The sequence below is a fragment of the Molothrus aeneus genome, chromosome 14, assembly GCF_037042795.1.
Source record: "Molothrus aeneus isolate 106 chromosome 14, BPBGC_Maene_1.0, whole genome shotgun sequence".
Taxonomy (NCBI): Eukaryota; Metazoa; Chordata; class Aves; order Passeriformes; family Icteridae; genus Molothrus; species Molothrus aeneus.
In genome coordinates, this window is record NC_089659.1 from 19,809,564 (window position 1) to 19,824,335 (window position 14,772).

General features: G+C 36.6%; 1 protein-coding gene across 1 annotated transcript; it reads right to left on the minus strand.

Moving 5' to 3' along the window:
- Nucleotides 1-252: 252 nt before the first annotated feature.
- HTATSF1 (HIV-1 Tat specific factor 1) lies at nt 253-14,772 on the minus strand. The gene is made up of 9 exons (XM_066559469.1): nt 14,466-14,772; nt 10,740-10,944; nt 10,385-10,432; nt 9,110-9,264; nt 7,925-8,088; nt 6,233-6,332; nt 5,609-5,698; nt 4,992-5,129; nt 253-4,628 (listed from the first exon to the last, which is right to left on the minus strand). The coding sequence occupies exons 1-9, from the start codon at nt 14,640-14,642 to the stop codon at nt 4,344-4,346; spliced, it is 1,362 nt and encodes a 453-aa protein (XP_066415566.1). The 5' UTR covers nt 14,643-14,772; the 3' UTR covers nt 253-4,343.

Below are 14,772 nucleotides of genomic sequence, written 5' to 3' on the forward strand. Positions count from 1 at the left end.
ACTGAGGAAAAAAAGACAAATACGTTACCTTGAAACTAATCAGCAGAGACTTGTTCTGTTCATGAGTTTGTTTATTAAAAAGGTAGTATAAAACACAACCCCTTTAAGAAACAAATCAAACAAAGGGTATTCTCAGATGCTGTCACAAGTCTAGACATTATTCAAATAGCACTTTGCTTTGTAATGTTGCTTTTTTAAAGGATAAATGAAAATGATTAATTTATTGAAAGAAAAATCACCCGTCAGAAAAAATTCTGAGTTTACTTACTGAAAAGTTTAATCTAACAATATACTTTTCATATTACAGAATGAGCAAGAAAACAGCTTGCTGCAAAAGATTTCATAATTCTATAAATATTTTACAGAACTTTGAGTATTCTGACAGTAAGATGTCAAGCTACGACGAGCACTACAATACACACAAGTCAAATCAACACAAATACACAACTCACAGAATTCATTTACCATACTGCAAAGTATGTTTTCGCAAATGCAGAAATAAGAATTTAAAAATCCAAATAAAATCCATAGGAATACATTTTTTTTTTCAAATTCGGTTTGGTTTAGTTTCAAGAATTTCAGGTATGAATATTGATGAAAGACAAGTTTGGGTTTCTATGAAGCATCCAACACCTTCAATTTTCTTAAGTGAATGAAGATAATTATTTTTAACTGTTAATAGGTTACCCTTAACTGAATAATGTGTAGGACGTGTTTTAGCTAAAATGCACTGCATTTAGCATATTAAAGACTTTAAGTGAATTGCAATCCTTATACAAAACCTAAGCTATACAAGGGACTGAAATTCAATTTAAAAATTTTAAAAAGCCAGCAGGAGAAACAGATAAACATTTTGATGCAAAATGAAACTAATTCTCTCTTTACACCAGTATACGAACATTTGAGAACCTGCAAAAAAAGAGAAAACCTTCTAAAAAGCCTTTTATTTTGAGGCTTTTTATCTCCAGGTGTCTACCTTGGCCATGCTCCTCCAGCCATGTCATGTCTGGTGAATACCTGTAACTCCATAGAAACTCCTTCCTGCAAACCACTGAACAGATTTGATTTTAAAGCCAACTACCAATTTATCCTGAAGCTCAGCAATTATTTTGGATGGTTCAGAAAGTGATTCTGCCAAATTATGGTGAAGGATTAGTTAATACTCTGTCATATTGTATTTAAGTGGCTTTACATCCATATTATTACACTGAAAATTGGTAGAAACATCTATTCCTCTAGTTCAAAACTGAGCAAAAATAATTATCTACAAATTGTTTCAGTCTGCTGCTAGTTATTGTTTCTATCATATACAGAGGAAAGGAGACAGATTCTCTTAAAACGAACCTCTCACCAAAAGCACAGGGATGGAACAACATGCAGTACACTTGAACACTGGAATGGGACCTAAAAGAATAACCTTAGAAACTGAGCAAAACAGTTGTTGTTTCACTTCTAATGAGCAAGGAAAGTAAACAGGAAACACTTTTAATTAAAGAAAAAATAAAGTGAGAATTCCTTTAGGGTTTTAATTTCTTACAAATTTATGTATGATGCTGATTACTAAGAAAAAATATGTAAGTTTAAAAAGGAACTCCGCTTGTTCAGATTTGTTAAAATTTCTCATTAAACATTACTGCTCTATACTCTAAGAATTTCATAATCATAGTTCAAAATAGCAATTTTAACTTCTGTGAAAATTCTTGATTTTTGTTCAGACTGATTTATACAAATTTCATAAATTCAAAATAACTTCATAAATAATTTCAAAAAGGAAAATATCTAAAGAATTTGGTTTTAATGAAAATCTGCTGAAAAGAGTCACAGCTGCATTAACCTCTCCTTGGACTACTAAATGCCTCAATAACTTAATGAATAGTTTATAAAAATATATTTTTACATTTTACTGGGGAAAATGGAGGTAGACAAAAGGAAAATACAAGTTTGAGTATAATTCCACACTTGAGAACAACATATTTGCATGGAAAAAGAGCTTTTATTACTTAAGAATCCTAGTTAATAGGAAAGCCAGTAAAGCATTTGGTCTCAGTCTTTGTTGGTGCTCTACTTTAGTGTGAGGTCTAAAGGAGAAGGTGAAAGGACTAAGAGCACATTCAACTTCCACACCAAGCCAGTCAAATTTGCACATCAATTGGAGAGAGGAACATACAGCACATACAGCAATTCCTTATTTTTCAACGTCTTATTTCAAATATTAATATTAACCTTGTTCTCCATATCTGATACCATGATAAAACTTCATAGAACTTTACAAGTTTTACACATATTTCCACAAGTTTCCTTGTATCAGGTGTAATTCCACTGTAAAACAAGTGATTTAACCGTGTAGTGTTACAACTGGGCTCCCTTAAAAAAAAGGCAAACAAAACACAAGAGAAAGACATCTAAAGCCTGAAGTCCAGAAGCTGGAAGAAAAAAGGAGCACTGAAAGCAATACTCACCACACTAAACTACACTCCTCATATGCAAACACTTCCAGCTCTCAAAGGTCTGTGGTGCTTATTACCAATAAAAATAACTAAGGCAGAACCAACACAACCCAGGAATGTGCCTGAATACACCACTATGTGCAGCTACTAACCAGGCAGTGTTCCAGATTCCCTGAATTCTTCAAACACCTGCTTTACTGAAACACACAATCCACACACTTGGAAAGATGAGAAAATTGACTTTTTTTAGCTAGCAAGAGCTACATCTCTTCTTTATAATGCAATTCAAAATGGGAAATTTGTCATATCAGCATATGATGAGCCCCCGGATTTTTAAGCCCTAAATTTAATTATGACAGCTATTTTTGTCACAAAAGAAGTGACTTATAACCACAATGGCAGTGTTAACTTAGATGCTCTTGTTGGCATAGCCACCCACACATACTGACTATATATTAAAAAAACTCCAACAAAATAAACTTAGAAAACCATCTAGAATTCAGGAAAAAAATCTGTATGGTAATCTCAGAGCACAAGGTTTGAAAATAACATTTTCAGAGTATTCTGATTACCTCATGATGGAAACACAGCATCTATAGTTTCCTGCAATCCAATATGAATTAAAAAAGTTAAAAGGATTCTCCTTGCAAATATGTACTGGTGATCACCCATATAAACAGTATGCTATAAATTTTGAATTGTTTAGTGCCTAAATCCATGTTCTTCTATCCGTACTTATCAAAACAGTGGAATTCTAAATTAAGAATGACTATGCCCAAAACAGTTTCCCCCAGTTATTTTTGAAAGTCTGCCACTTACTAAAATATCTTAAGTTAGAAGATATTCTAAGTCCTTGCTTTTGGAAATATTTTGAAGAGGAGTACCACTTGCTTTTTCCATATAAGAGCATTATTTGAAAGCATATTTTAAAGTATTCTAACTTTTGCACAATAAACTGCAGTTTGAGCTGCCAAAGCATTTAAATTTTATGAAAGATAGAAAATCCTCCCCACTGTGAAGAGCATACAGAGCTAAATGAAAATGTCGAGGAGAACTCACATTCAACATGCTAATGAAGTTTACAAAAAACCCTTACTCTAATATAAAAGCAAGAACTAATAAAGCCACCAAAAAATCAAAAGCCTGTTTGGTACCTACTACATACAGACCATGAGAGTGTAAAAACAATATTATTATGTCCCAGAATATGTGTGTTCATGCACTGCTAGTCTCCTTGAGACAATTCCACTCTCTAATATCAACAGAAGATCTAAACAGGGGAAGGAAAACTTCATTTGCTGAATGCTCTGATTTAATAACCTCTCTTCACTCAATTTGCCTTAGGGTTGCTGTGGCAACAGTGTCTACCACTTTCTTTAAGCTTATGACCTGAGGCTACTCATCTGCCACCCAATACATAGCAACAAATCCAATGCATTCACCCTATCTGGATCATGGCATATGTTCCATAAAATTATCCAACATACCAGGACACAAGTTATTTAAATACTGAGTTCCAAGGGAACTTAACAGAAAAATTAACAGTACAATCCACAAATCTTGTAAAAGCTTCGCATTACATAAGTTACATATAGTTACATAAACTTAAGGGCTGGAACATACTTCATACTCACATCATGAAACACTGACAAGCATAGTTAGAACAAAAGAAGCCTGATGAGTTTTACTGTGCTCTTGAAAACTTGAGTAACTTCACCTGAACAGCCAATTAATACAAACTTTTAGACCCCCATTAAATGAAAACTTCAAAGCATACAGTTGATGACATTCTAATGACACCTATATTCATATGAATATTGCCTGAAGTCACCCTGAAGAAAGGGATACACTCAAACATCACCCTAAAAATCATGCTTTCATAAAGCATTAAAGATGTTATGTATCAGCTTCACCATCACTGCCTGCAAGGCTGCTGTCTGTGGATGGAGCTCCATCTTCATTAATACCCCCACCATTATTCTCCCTCTTATGAGTTTCATCATTTGCATCCTCCTTAGGTGTGTCATTAACCGCTGGAGGCTGTTTCCCTTCGGGCAGTTTAACACTACTTGATGCAGAATGTGAATCAGATGTAGTTTGCTGCTCCTTTGCATCAGGATCCCCTAAAAATGACTCCCACACCTTGAGCCTTTCTTCCCTTTCTCTTGCAGTCTCCTCCACCTGTTAAAGAAGTGTTTATACACATCATTAGTCACACTTGTCAAAATGAGTATTTACACAGATGAAAATAAACAAATATTTATATTACAGAAATATCTCAATGCTGACTGTGAACCAGTGATCTGTATATCCAGTGGCTAATCTTCTAAGCTGACATCTTCAGTACTCAAACAGGTCCTCTAATTTTTTGCTAAGTTGAGTAATTGAGAATGATTTTTGGAGACATTCTACAGCTTTTGAAGAGAAGCAAGATAACGCAGGCAGGGGAAGGGTATGGGGACAGGAATGCCAAGGACTCCTAGAATTCAAGGAGGTTTACTGTTTGGAAGACACATTGGATAAAATGGAACCACAAAAAGCTACCTGATAATCCGTTACACCATCCCATGTTTCAGCACTGAGCTGACGGCCACCAAACCACCTTCCATTTAGAGTCAGCTTGCACAAATCAGCTTCTGTTGCTTCTTTAAATGACACAGAAGCGACGCCATCAGGGTGCCTCTGTAAGGACAGGCAACTTGCATTTAATAATATTCTAACTAATGCATTCATTCCAATACCCTTTATATTGTCTTAGAGAATCAATCAGGATATAGCTCCATTCTGATCATACATAATCATGTTTGAAAAGTTCAGTTTTCAAGTTTCCATATGTTGTTCTACTGGCACACACAACACAATTTTTGAACACAAAACAAAAGTTATTTCAGCTAGCTTAGCTACAAATAATGTACCCATACACTTTCAAACTTGTAACATATATCCAAGCTCCTAGGAAGAGCTAGCTGCCTTCACATTGGCTGAAGGAGTGTGCTTAGACATTAAGTTCTAAAAGTTTTAAAGTACTGAAAGATTAAGTCAAGTTTCCACAAAGTAAACACATCCAAATGAATGCTCCACTCATATTTACAGCAGCCTAAACGTTTTGCCCCTTTGCACATTACATCAATTTTGCCAACACAACATATAAAAATACCTACATCAAATATGAGAACCTTCTTTACTTGACCAAACTTTTCACACTCTGTCCGCAGATCTTCTCTTATCTCATTTAGCACTAGAGGATCCTCCTACAAAGCAATTACACAGCTTTAAAGACAAGCATTCACTTCCCTCAGCTCTATTTTAGATCCATCAGCATGTGGTACACATGTCGATCTGTTAAAAGTCCATAAATGAAGTGCTATTATGCTACATTTTCAAAGCTACTTAGGAATTGGCAGACAGCTCTCATTTGCATTTAATAAATACTACTTGTAAATAAAGCTATTCTGTGCTTATTTCTCCATTCTAACTATTACTGTTGTTTACTCCTTTTTCCATCCCAGAAAAGAGTATTGTCAGTTATATAGGTTTTTCAGACAGTGAAAAACCCCAACTTGAAAAATACATTCTTATCAACATTTTCCCCTTGCTTTTGGAGAGAGATTAATGAATTTAAAGCAGATGTTTGGCACAGGAGAACATCCTTCCCAAACAGCAATTTAATTTTGTTTAATTTTGTTTTCATCCGCTTAGAATTTTGCTACAATTTGTATGGCAGAAAGTTGAGACATGTTAACTTCTAACAGAACAATCTACAGAAGCAAACTGCATCTTCCTACCTCAAAGTCCTTGGGGTGAAACATATTCCTGATAATGACGATGCGTTCATGCCTCATTCGAGTTGCCCCATCTTTCTTCTCTGGCCTCCAATCCAGCTGTCTAATGAAATGAAGCAACAGTAAGAAGATATTGTTGCGGCTCTCTTCAGTTTCTACAAGTATTTGTTGAAAAAAAAAAATCATTAATTCCGCATTTCTTGCGCTATATTAACATATATTTTGACACAAAGAGTTAAGTTATTCTTCTAAAAAATACAGTAATTACCCAGGTTTACTACTGCTACAAAGCATTTGAGATTTTAAGGTACTTAAAGGCTCATAGAAGGAATACAAATAATTTTTGAAAGTAAAGTATTTTTTAAAACACTGAGAAAATATTTATGAAGTATTAATTCCTTCCTAATATCAACTCAGATAAAGGAACCAGCTGTTTCCAAGTGCAATTAAAATGTCAGTATTTTACCATTTTTTTCTAACTTACTCCGGAAAAAAGGAGATCCACTATTCCCCTAGGTAAAATCTAACTGTTTTTATTTAAAAACATGTAAGAACACATCAACTCTTACACTGGTATTACCAGAAGATGTATTTTGTTCCCCGGTATAGAGCCACTAACACAACCTAGTCACATAGAACACATGTGCTGCAAATCCAGCACATCTAGGACTTTGCCTTCTCACAGCAAACCTTACTTCTTGTAGAAATGCCTACTTCATATCCTATTACAAAAACCCCCACATGTTTACTTACACTTTTAAATCTCAAGATCATACACTGGGGTGGGGAAATCTTAAGTTTCTTCTTGTACCTGCTACTTCAGCTGAAGAAAACTTGGATTTCCAATGACAGTAGTTATACCAGTAAATTCAACTCAAAAGGAACACAGTCCTTTTATTCACAGAAATTGCTGTCAAATGCTAATTCATAATTTTCATACACCTGCCTACACACTGGAGACTTCTTACAGCAGGAATCATCAGTGTATTTTTGGGGCAGATATATTTCTGGCTTTAATTGATAAGATATCAAGTAGCCTTGCTCCCCTTAACTATTTCTGCATTACTATTTACAATGCTTAGTGAATGTTGCTTTCACTGAAATACCAAAAATATTCAAAGTTTTTTCTTCTTTAATCTGCATTTTCTTGGTTCCAAGAGGCAGAAGAACAATTTTTAAGAGACAAAATGAATCAAGGTACAACTCAAAACCCAGTGTATTTTATAACAGAGAGAGACGTCTGGGGAAACCTACAGAGATAATTTAGTATTTGCTCCTAACAGCAGGCATTTCTTGCCCTTTGCAACTACTGCAGTATGACACTAAATATATGTAAGCAGCCAGAATGTTATGACCTTCCAACAGTAAGCCCAGATATTGTGGCAGGACTTGCACACTCTCATCCACCGAAGAGGAAGAGAGTCTTACTTCCCCAGAGTTGTAGTATTTTCTTCTACATCTGAAGGCATCATTGCTCCCTGTGTATTAATTTAATGCATGAATCGCCAAGAAGTTCATTTTATAAACACTTAATTTAGGAGTTAGCCCCTTTCAAATGTGCAGTAGTTAAGCTATTTCACTGTCAGACAAGACTTTAACCTTTGCAAAACTTAGCAATGTATTTCAAAGAAAGCATCGCTTTACTAATAGCACTTAGAAGTCAAGCAATATTTTACTGAAATAAAAAATACAAACTTCTGCTGTTGTGACAACTTCTTCTTGTAGTCTTTACATTTCTTCTTCTTTTTGCTTGCATCATACTCCCCCTTCAGTTGGAACTTTGCAACTTCCACATGCAATTTATAGCCTCGGATTTCTGCTTCATCCAGAAGCCTCAAAGCAAGTTGAACTGATTCTCTCTATTTGAAGATAAAGCACAGTACAAACTTTAAAGCACATGGCAAAATCAAACTGTATTCCAATAAGATGTCATTAAGTATACTGTGCTAAGAATCAAGTCCCTGTCACTGAAAACCATAATGCTGTCTTCTGACACACAGCTGGCACTGTTTTCTTGATCAAAACCCAGTATTTCTTCACTCCTGTTGTAATTGATTAATACTTCCAAAACCAGCTGCATATTTCATTCAAATACGTCATAGACATGAATCTGCAATATCTAAGCAAGCTGATGAACTTAAAAGCAAGAATAAAAAGGTTTCAGGGAATTGATTTCCTATAAAACTTGTATCACTTTTCCAAGAACAGCAGATGTTGAGACTCTTAAGTAATTTTTAATGTTTTCCTAAAAGTCCTTTAGAGTGAGGACAGCGTTTATGCTTGTGCACTCCATGGTCCTAACTACTACAATTGCAAAAACAGCACAGACTACAAGCCATTTGATTTAGTACTGCCTTGTGCTTCTTGCAGAACTAAAGCCGGCTGCACTTGCAATCACCAACTTTCTGAACTATTCACAAGTGCAACACATAAGGAAATAGTACTGCGGCCTAAACTTTTAAGGCTTAATAAAGAATGAAAGCACAGTTTTGAACCAAGCCAGTTCTCAATTAAAAGTTTTAAGTACAGGACTACAGTATGTTTCTTCCTGGCTCATTATTTCTCTATTTTTGGTTACACAGTGGCATATTTTCAAAGTAAAAGGTGAAAATCCTCCCGTTTCAGTCCATCATCTCTGGCACCCAAGACAGAAGCATGTAGAGACATGTTCAGCAGGTATTATGGCCATTTCCAGGCCGAGGATGAGGTTGGGGAAGAGGAAACAAATGAGCTTAATGGGCATTTCTGTGTAAATCTTTAAACCAGACACCTATATTCCAAACTGTGCTTTACATTTTCAAGTCTTCTGAATGTGGTTCTGAAATAATGGCCATATGTGCCCTCAGCGTGATGGAAAACTTCATTTCAGTGCACCCTGACCTTCAGATAACAACAGAGGCCATCTCCTTTAAGATTTCCTTCCTTATCTTTGTACAGTTTGATCTTGTGTTCTTCTGTCTGAGGATCTCGCATGATGATACCACATTTTGACATGACTTGTACAAATTCATCTTTTGTAATGTCTGGAGGTAAACCTGCAAAATAAATTCAAACAGAAGGCTTAAGTATGGTCTATTTTTAAAAAAGCCTCATTAGAACAAATCTTCCTGTAGCATTTATTTAAACTAAAGATATCAAAAAGGACAACAATTTACATACACTGCAAGAAACCACTGCCCGTGGGCCTTACCTTCTAAGCATTACTTCATACTAGTATTCTGCAAATCCTTGTACTCTGTGCTCCCTAATATGCACACCTAGAGATTTCTTGTCACACATCATCCACACTGCAGCAGACACAAAGACCTCTGCAAATGTAACCCTCCTGCCCAAGCTTGAAGTCCCACTGCACTTCTAGGTATCAGAGACAAAAAAAAACCCATAAGAACACAACCTATAAACAGACAAGTGTTTTCTTCACTCAAAAACTCAATAAAAAGAGTAGCTGATAATGTATAAAGATTTTAAGAACTGAACTCTGAATTGAGGATAAGAAAAAACCAAAGCAGATGAGGAAATTATGTGGATGTCCTATGCTAGTTTAGCCTGCATGAAGATTTTTGAATCTTTTTGAAAATTATTGTGAAAATGCAAGTATGTGCACTCCTGTGACTGTTCACAACCACCAAGTGTACCTAAGTATATGCATCTAAAGAAAGCACCCCATCATCCAAAAGAAGTAGAAAAACACTGTAATAAATAAGTGCACAGATAATTTCATTTGAGCTTTCACATTATTTTCTCATTCTCTTCCCAACATTTTTTACTGTTTACTCCTTCTTACCTAATAATTATTTATTAGAGAAAATAAAAATTATAGATTAAGTGATGCATATAGTTGATCCGCTGTCTCATCATAAACTTGTCATTATCCTATCCCTTAAAAGCCTGCAGAAAATGTTTTTCCTATAGAAGAATAAATTAGTGACTTGGCTGACACAGCTCAGAGAATACCCCATTTAACAGATAAAAGCATGGAATCTGTCCATTCTACTTCTTTCCCATATCTGCAATTTAAAGGTCACAAAGACATTATTCAGTCATGAATATAACATTAAGCAGCTTGCAAGTGACAGATTGAATAGATAATATTAGAGACATATATGAGTCTCTTTTACCATCTTTAGCTCAAAATATATAAATAAACACTCTTACCTGTCACATAAACATTTGTGTTCCTATCTTCTTCAACGTGAAACCACCCTAAATACAAGAATCTAATTCAGTCATGGTAATACATTAAACACAGGAGCATAAACATCTGTATTCCAACAGATTTATGAGAATTTTTGCTTGCTCACAGAGAAATTCTGAACATGCCTTGCTTTTTTTCCTTTTATACACAGATTCAGGAGGATACTTATGAAGCACCACACAATTTTAGAACCATTCTGCAAATTACCAGCACAACCTTATCTTTGCTGTACCAGATAACAACAATTAACTGCCAGTTTTCCGTCAGTACAATATAGGCCATAGCCTACACTAAGGGAAGTGCTTTGTCACTTACCTGGCTCTAGCTTCCTTTTTTCCAATTTTTGTTTTGGATCTGTTTGTTTTTGTCTTGTCTCATTGGCTGATGGTTGTGTTCCTGATTTCTTAGAACTTACTGGTTGCTTACTTTCAGTGGCTGTACCAGAAGCAGATGAAGTATCTGTCTCATCTGCATGGAAACCATAGTTTGCATGATAGGTTGCCAGGAAATCTTCTGTTATCTGAAAAGAAATTAGGAAAATTAATATAAAATTTCAAAGAAGTATAAATACAGGTTTGTATTTTAAAGTTAGTTAGGTGATGGTCATTTTCTGATCTGGCAACATAGAAAATAACAATATTTTAAAACGATCTTCGCAAAGCCATACACACAACAAGAACAATCAGTTCAGGCATTACCTGAACTAGACCAAAACACAAACTCCATACATATGCATATGTAGTTTTTACACAAACACTTCACAGGTTCTGCCATTTTTCAAACAAAGCTTTCTGCTTTCCATGTGAGTTGGATCTGCCTGAAGGACAGAAATCAAGTGCTCCTGGCCATGGTGAAGTGCTAAAGTGATACTGATAGTAAGCCAACAATTTATCCACATATGATGATGAATGACTGACATTTGCAGGTACCTGCCTTTTCATGGAATCATTTCCAGAGATGTCATATATTTGTGTTGAGAGGCAGTAAATATTACACTTAACTAGAGATGTTAACACGTTGCTTCCAAGGCAATAGGCTTTACATTATATCATACAAATAGACAGAGAGACTGTATTTGGATAAAATATAAGACTCGCCAATGCCTATGCTTTAGGGATCAAAATAAAAGAAAAAAACCACAAATTATACACAGTACTTCCAGCCACTGGCAATCCCAGGCAAAGAGATACATCATAGCTTCTTCTGTTAGCATCCCCACATTATGAAGTAATTTCTGAAGTTGCACACTCTGATCTGAATTATTTTTTCTCAAAACTGAGCCTTAACCTTTGAAAAATCTTATCTGACTCTGACCTTTGCTGCAGTTGCTTCATTTGTATTCAAAAGGAAACAAAACTATGTGCCATTAAGCTATTATAAGAGAGCAATTTCAAGTGTCAGTGATGAAAATGTAATCTCTTATCTTCCATAGTAATTTGAAGCTTGATGTTTGAGCTCTAAAATTTCATTATGACAAATCAGAAATGCAAAATTGACAGTAACAGGCTTGTAAGGAATAATGCAAGATGCCATGGTGTCCCATAACTTTAAAGGTGAACACAAAGTAACTCTTAGGCGAAACAAGATTTGCTGCACACCTCAATGAAGAATGTAAACGGCTGCTCTTACAGGTATGACATAACACAGCATCAAGACAAAGTACAACCACATTTAATGAAAAAAGGAAGACACTGCTCTAATCAGGTACATTATCTTTGACATTAGCTATCTTAGTGAATCCTTAGTGCCACAGTTGATGAGATCCAGAGAATTAAGAAGCTTCTGTACTTGCTGGTAAACAGCATTATTTATTTTCATCAGAGAACCTACTCGTAAATTAGTGATTAAACCTGCAAAAGCATTATTTTTCAGCTTCTGTGTAAACCTCAATTTACTCTTAGCAAATTATCTACCACAGACTGTAAAATTTTGCCACTCTGTAACAAAGATGTTTTTTGCATAAAACACTATCATCCTACCATATAGCCATTACCACTACTTTACCTTAAAATGTCTTTTTACAAGCAGTTTATAAACATATAAAGGCTTTTATTGGAATTCCTGTCATGCCTGATGGCACTAGAAACAAGTAGTCACAGAACTACTTACTGGGGACTTCAATCCAGTTCTGGTGGAGCGCATCACAGAGATCAGTCCTATCTACACACGCACACAGTCACGCAGTTTAGGGTGATTAAGCTTATAGAAAAAGAAACACAATACTACAGAACATGTGGGCGTGTAATTAACTGCTGGTGCCACTGAAAAGGAAAGGAATAGAATAAAACCAAATGAAGAACAGATACCTTGTGCTTGCAGATGACAGCCAATGTCTGTATTTTCACAGCAAGTGATGCAAGCAGCAGATGAATTTCACATGTTATTTTGTGCTATGTCTGTGAAGCACTAAAAAAGTTGGAATTCACCTATACAGTACCATTGAAATTAAAATAATTAAATAATAAACAAGGTTGCAATTACTTCTATTAAATAATTTACTGTCCGCAAATTTTTCTAGGGAATGCTAGCAGAGAATATCATTCACTTTTTGCACTGCTTTGAAATTTGCCTTAGTGGAAGTTCAGCAGACACTGTATTCCCAAAGCAGAGCAGCAGTGCAATCCCAGGCCATAGATAAAAATTACTTAGACCAGTCAGAGTATCTTTTGTCAAGAAACAGATTAAAAGTTTCATTACTGCCCAAGGAGAAAGAAGTACAGCTTCTGGTTACAACAGTCTCCTCAGTTTATCTAGATAAAAAATTCTATTAGTAATCATCAGAAAAACTCTATGATGTATGGGTAAAGAATCTTTGTGCAGCACTGTGGGTCATGGATAGGTCACCAACTTCTACTATACATTATATTCACTAATGAACTTTTCTGCTCCTATTTAACCTATCCAACCCTTAACGCTATCTCCTCTCCAAGACGGAACAGACAAGAAAAACACTTAGGAAGCACAAATGCTACTGAGAAGACACACATTTCAAAAGAAGAAGGGGAAGAAATAGGAGCAAAACAAGAAGAACCCTCTTACAAATTACTGTAGTTACTGGATATAGCACCCCACAGGGAGCCAGAAATACTTATTTCTCCACTGCTCCACTTTCTGAGTCTGGATTTTTCACATTTTTACCCCTCCATAAGCCATCTGCTCCACAGACACCTTCCTAGGTTTACACACATTCAAACTTGGCACTACAGGCTTCACTCTCTCTCAGATTCTCTGGATTGCAATGAATTCACAGTCACAAACTAGAATTGGCACATTACATCCATCAAGTAGATACCATAAAAGTCTTAATACTAAATTAAGTAATTGCCCTCATTCACTGCTACATGATAAGAAAACTACTATTTCACTCGCAAATCAGTAGATTGGCTCAACATATTAAATCTATGTTCACTCGCCCTTGGAGGAGACATGTTATTACAGCAAGACCATATTTCATAGTTAAAACATTTAACAAAATTTTAAAAAGCTAAAAACTATAACCTATTTCCATGTTGTGGAATGCCACTAAGATGAATACACTTATTTTTCAAATGTGCTTCCAAGACTGGAGGAGATGGAAAAACACATCTCTTATTTGACATAAGTCTCAGATAACAATAAAAGAGACATAATACTACTCTGTTTTCATCTAGACTTCGTAACATACTAATTAATTTCTACACTGCCCACAAAGAGATCACCACAGCTACTGTGGTGAGACTACAGTGGTGAGCTACAAAGACCTAAGCACATCCCAGGCACCTCTGATCAACATGCACAAATATAACCGTGACTTCATCCCAGGCCCGAACAACTCTACAGATTCTCCGCCCAGACGAATAGCCAACGCGCAGCTCCTCACGACAGCGCAGCCGGTCAAGGACGGAGACGACACCGTGGTTTTGCCTTTAAAAAGGTATGTTTTGGTGCTGCTGAGACTCGCAGCAGACACGATGTGGGTGAATGCGGACACCTGCGTACCGACGAGATCCGGCATCAACCGCTCCTTCTTCTCCCCCTTCCTCGGGGCTCCCCCGTACCTACCTTGGGGAACCAGGCCTTCTTCTCCAAGTCCCACTCGTAGGCAGCCCCGTCCGCCGGGTCCACGTAGGTAAAGGGGTCGGACTCGCCCTCGCCTTCGCCCTCGGCTGGCTTGGCCTCGTACTGCTGCTGGAGCTGCAGCTGCCGGTAGAATTCCTCGTTTCCATCCTCGCCGCTCATGCTGCCCCGTTCACTGGGCCTCGAACACCAGCGCTCCTTCCGCCGCTGTCTGAGGCAGGCACGCCCGCCTCGCCCCGCCCCTCTCGGTGACGGGAGCGCGCGCGGACAACCCCGCACCTCGCGCGGCGAC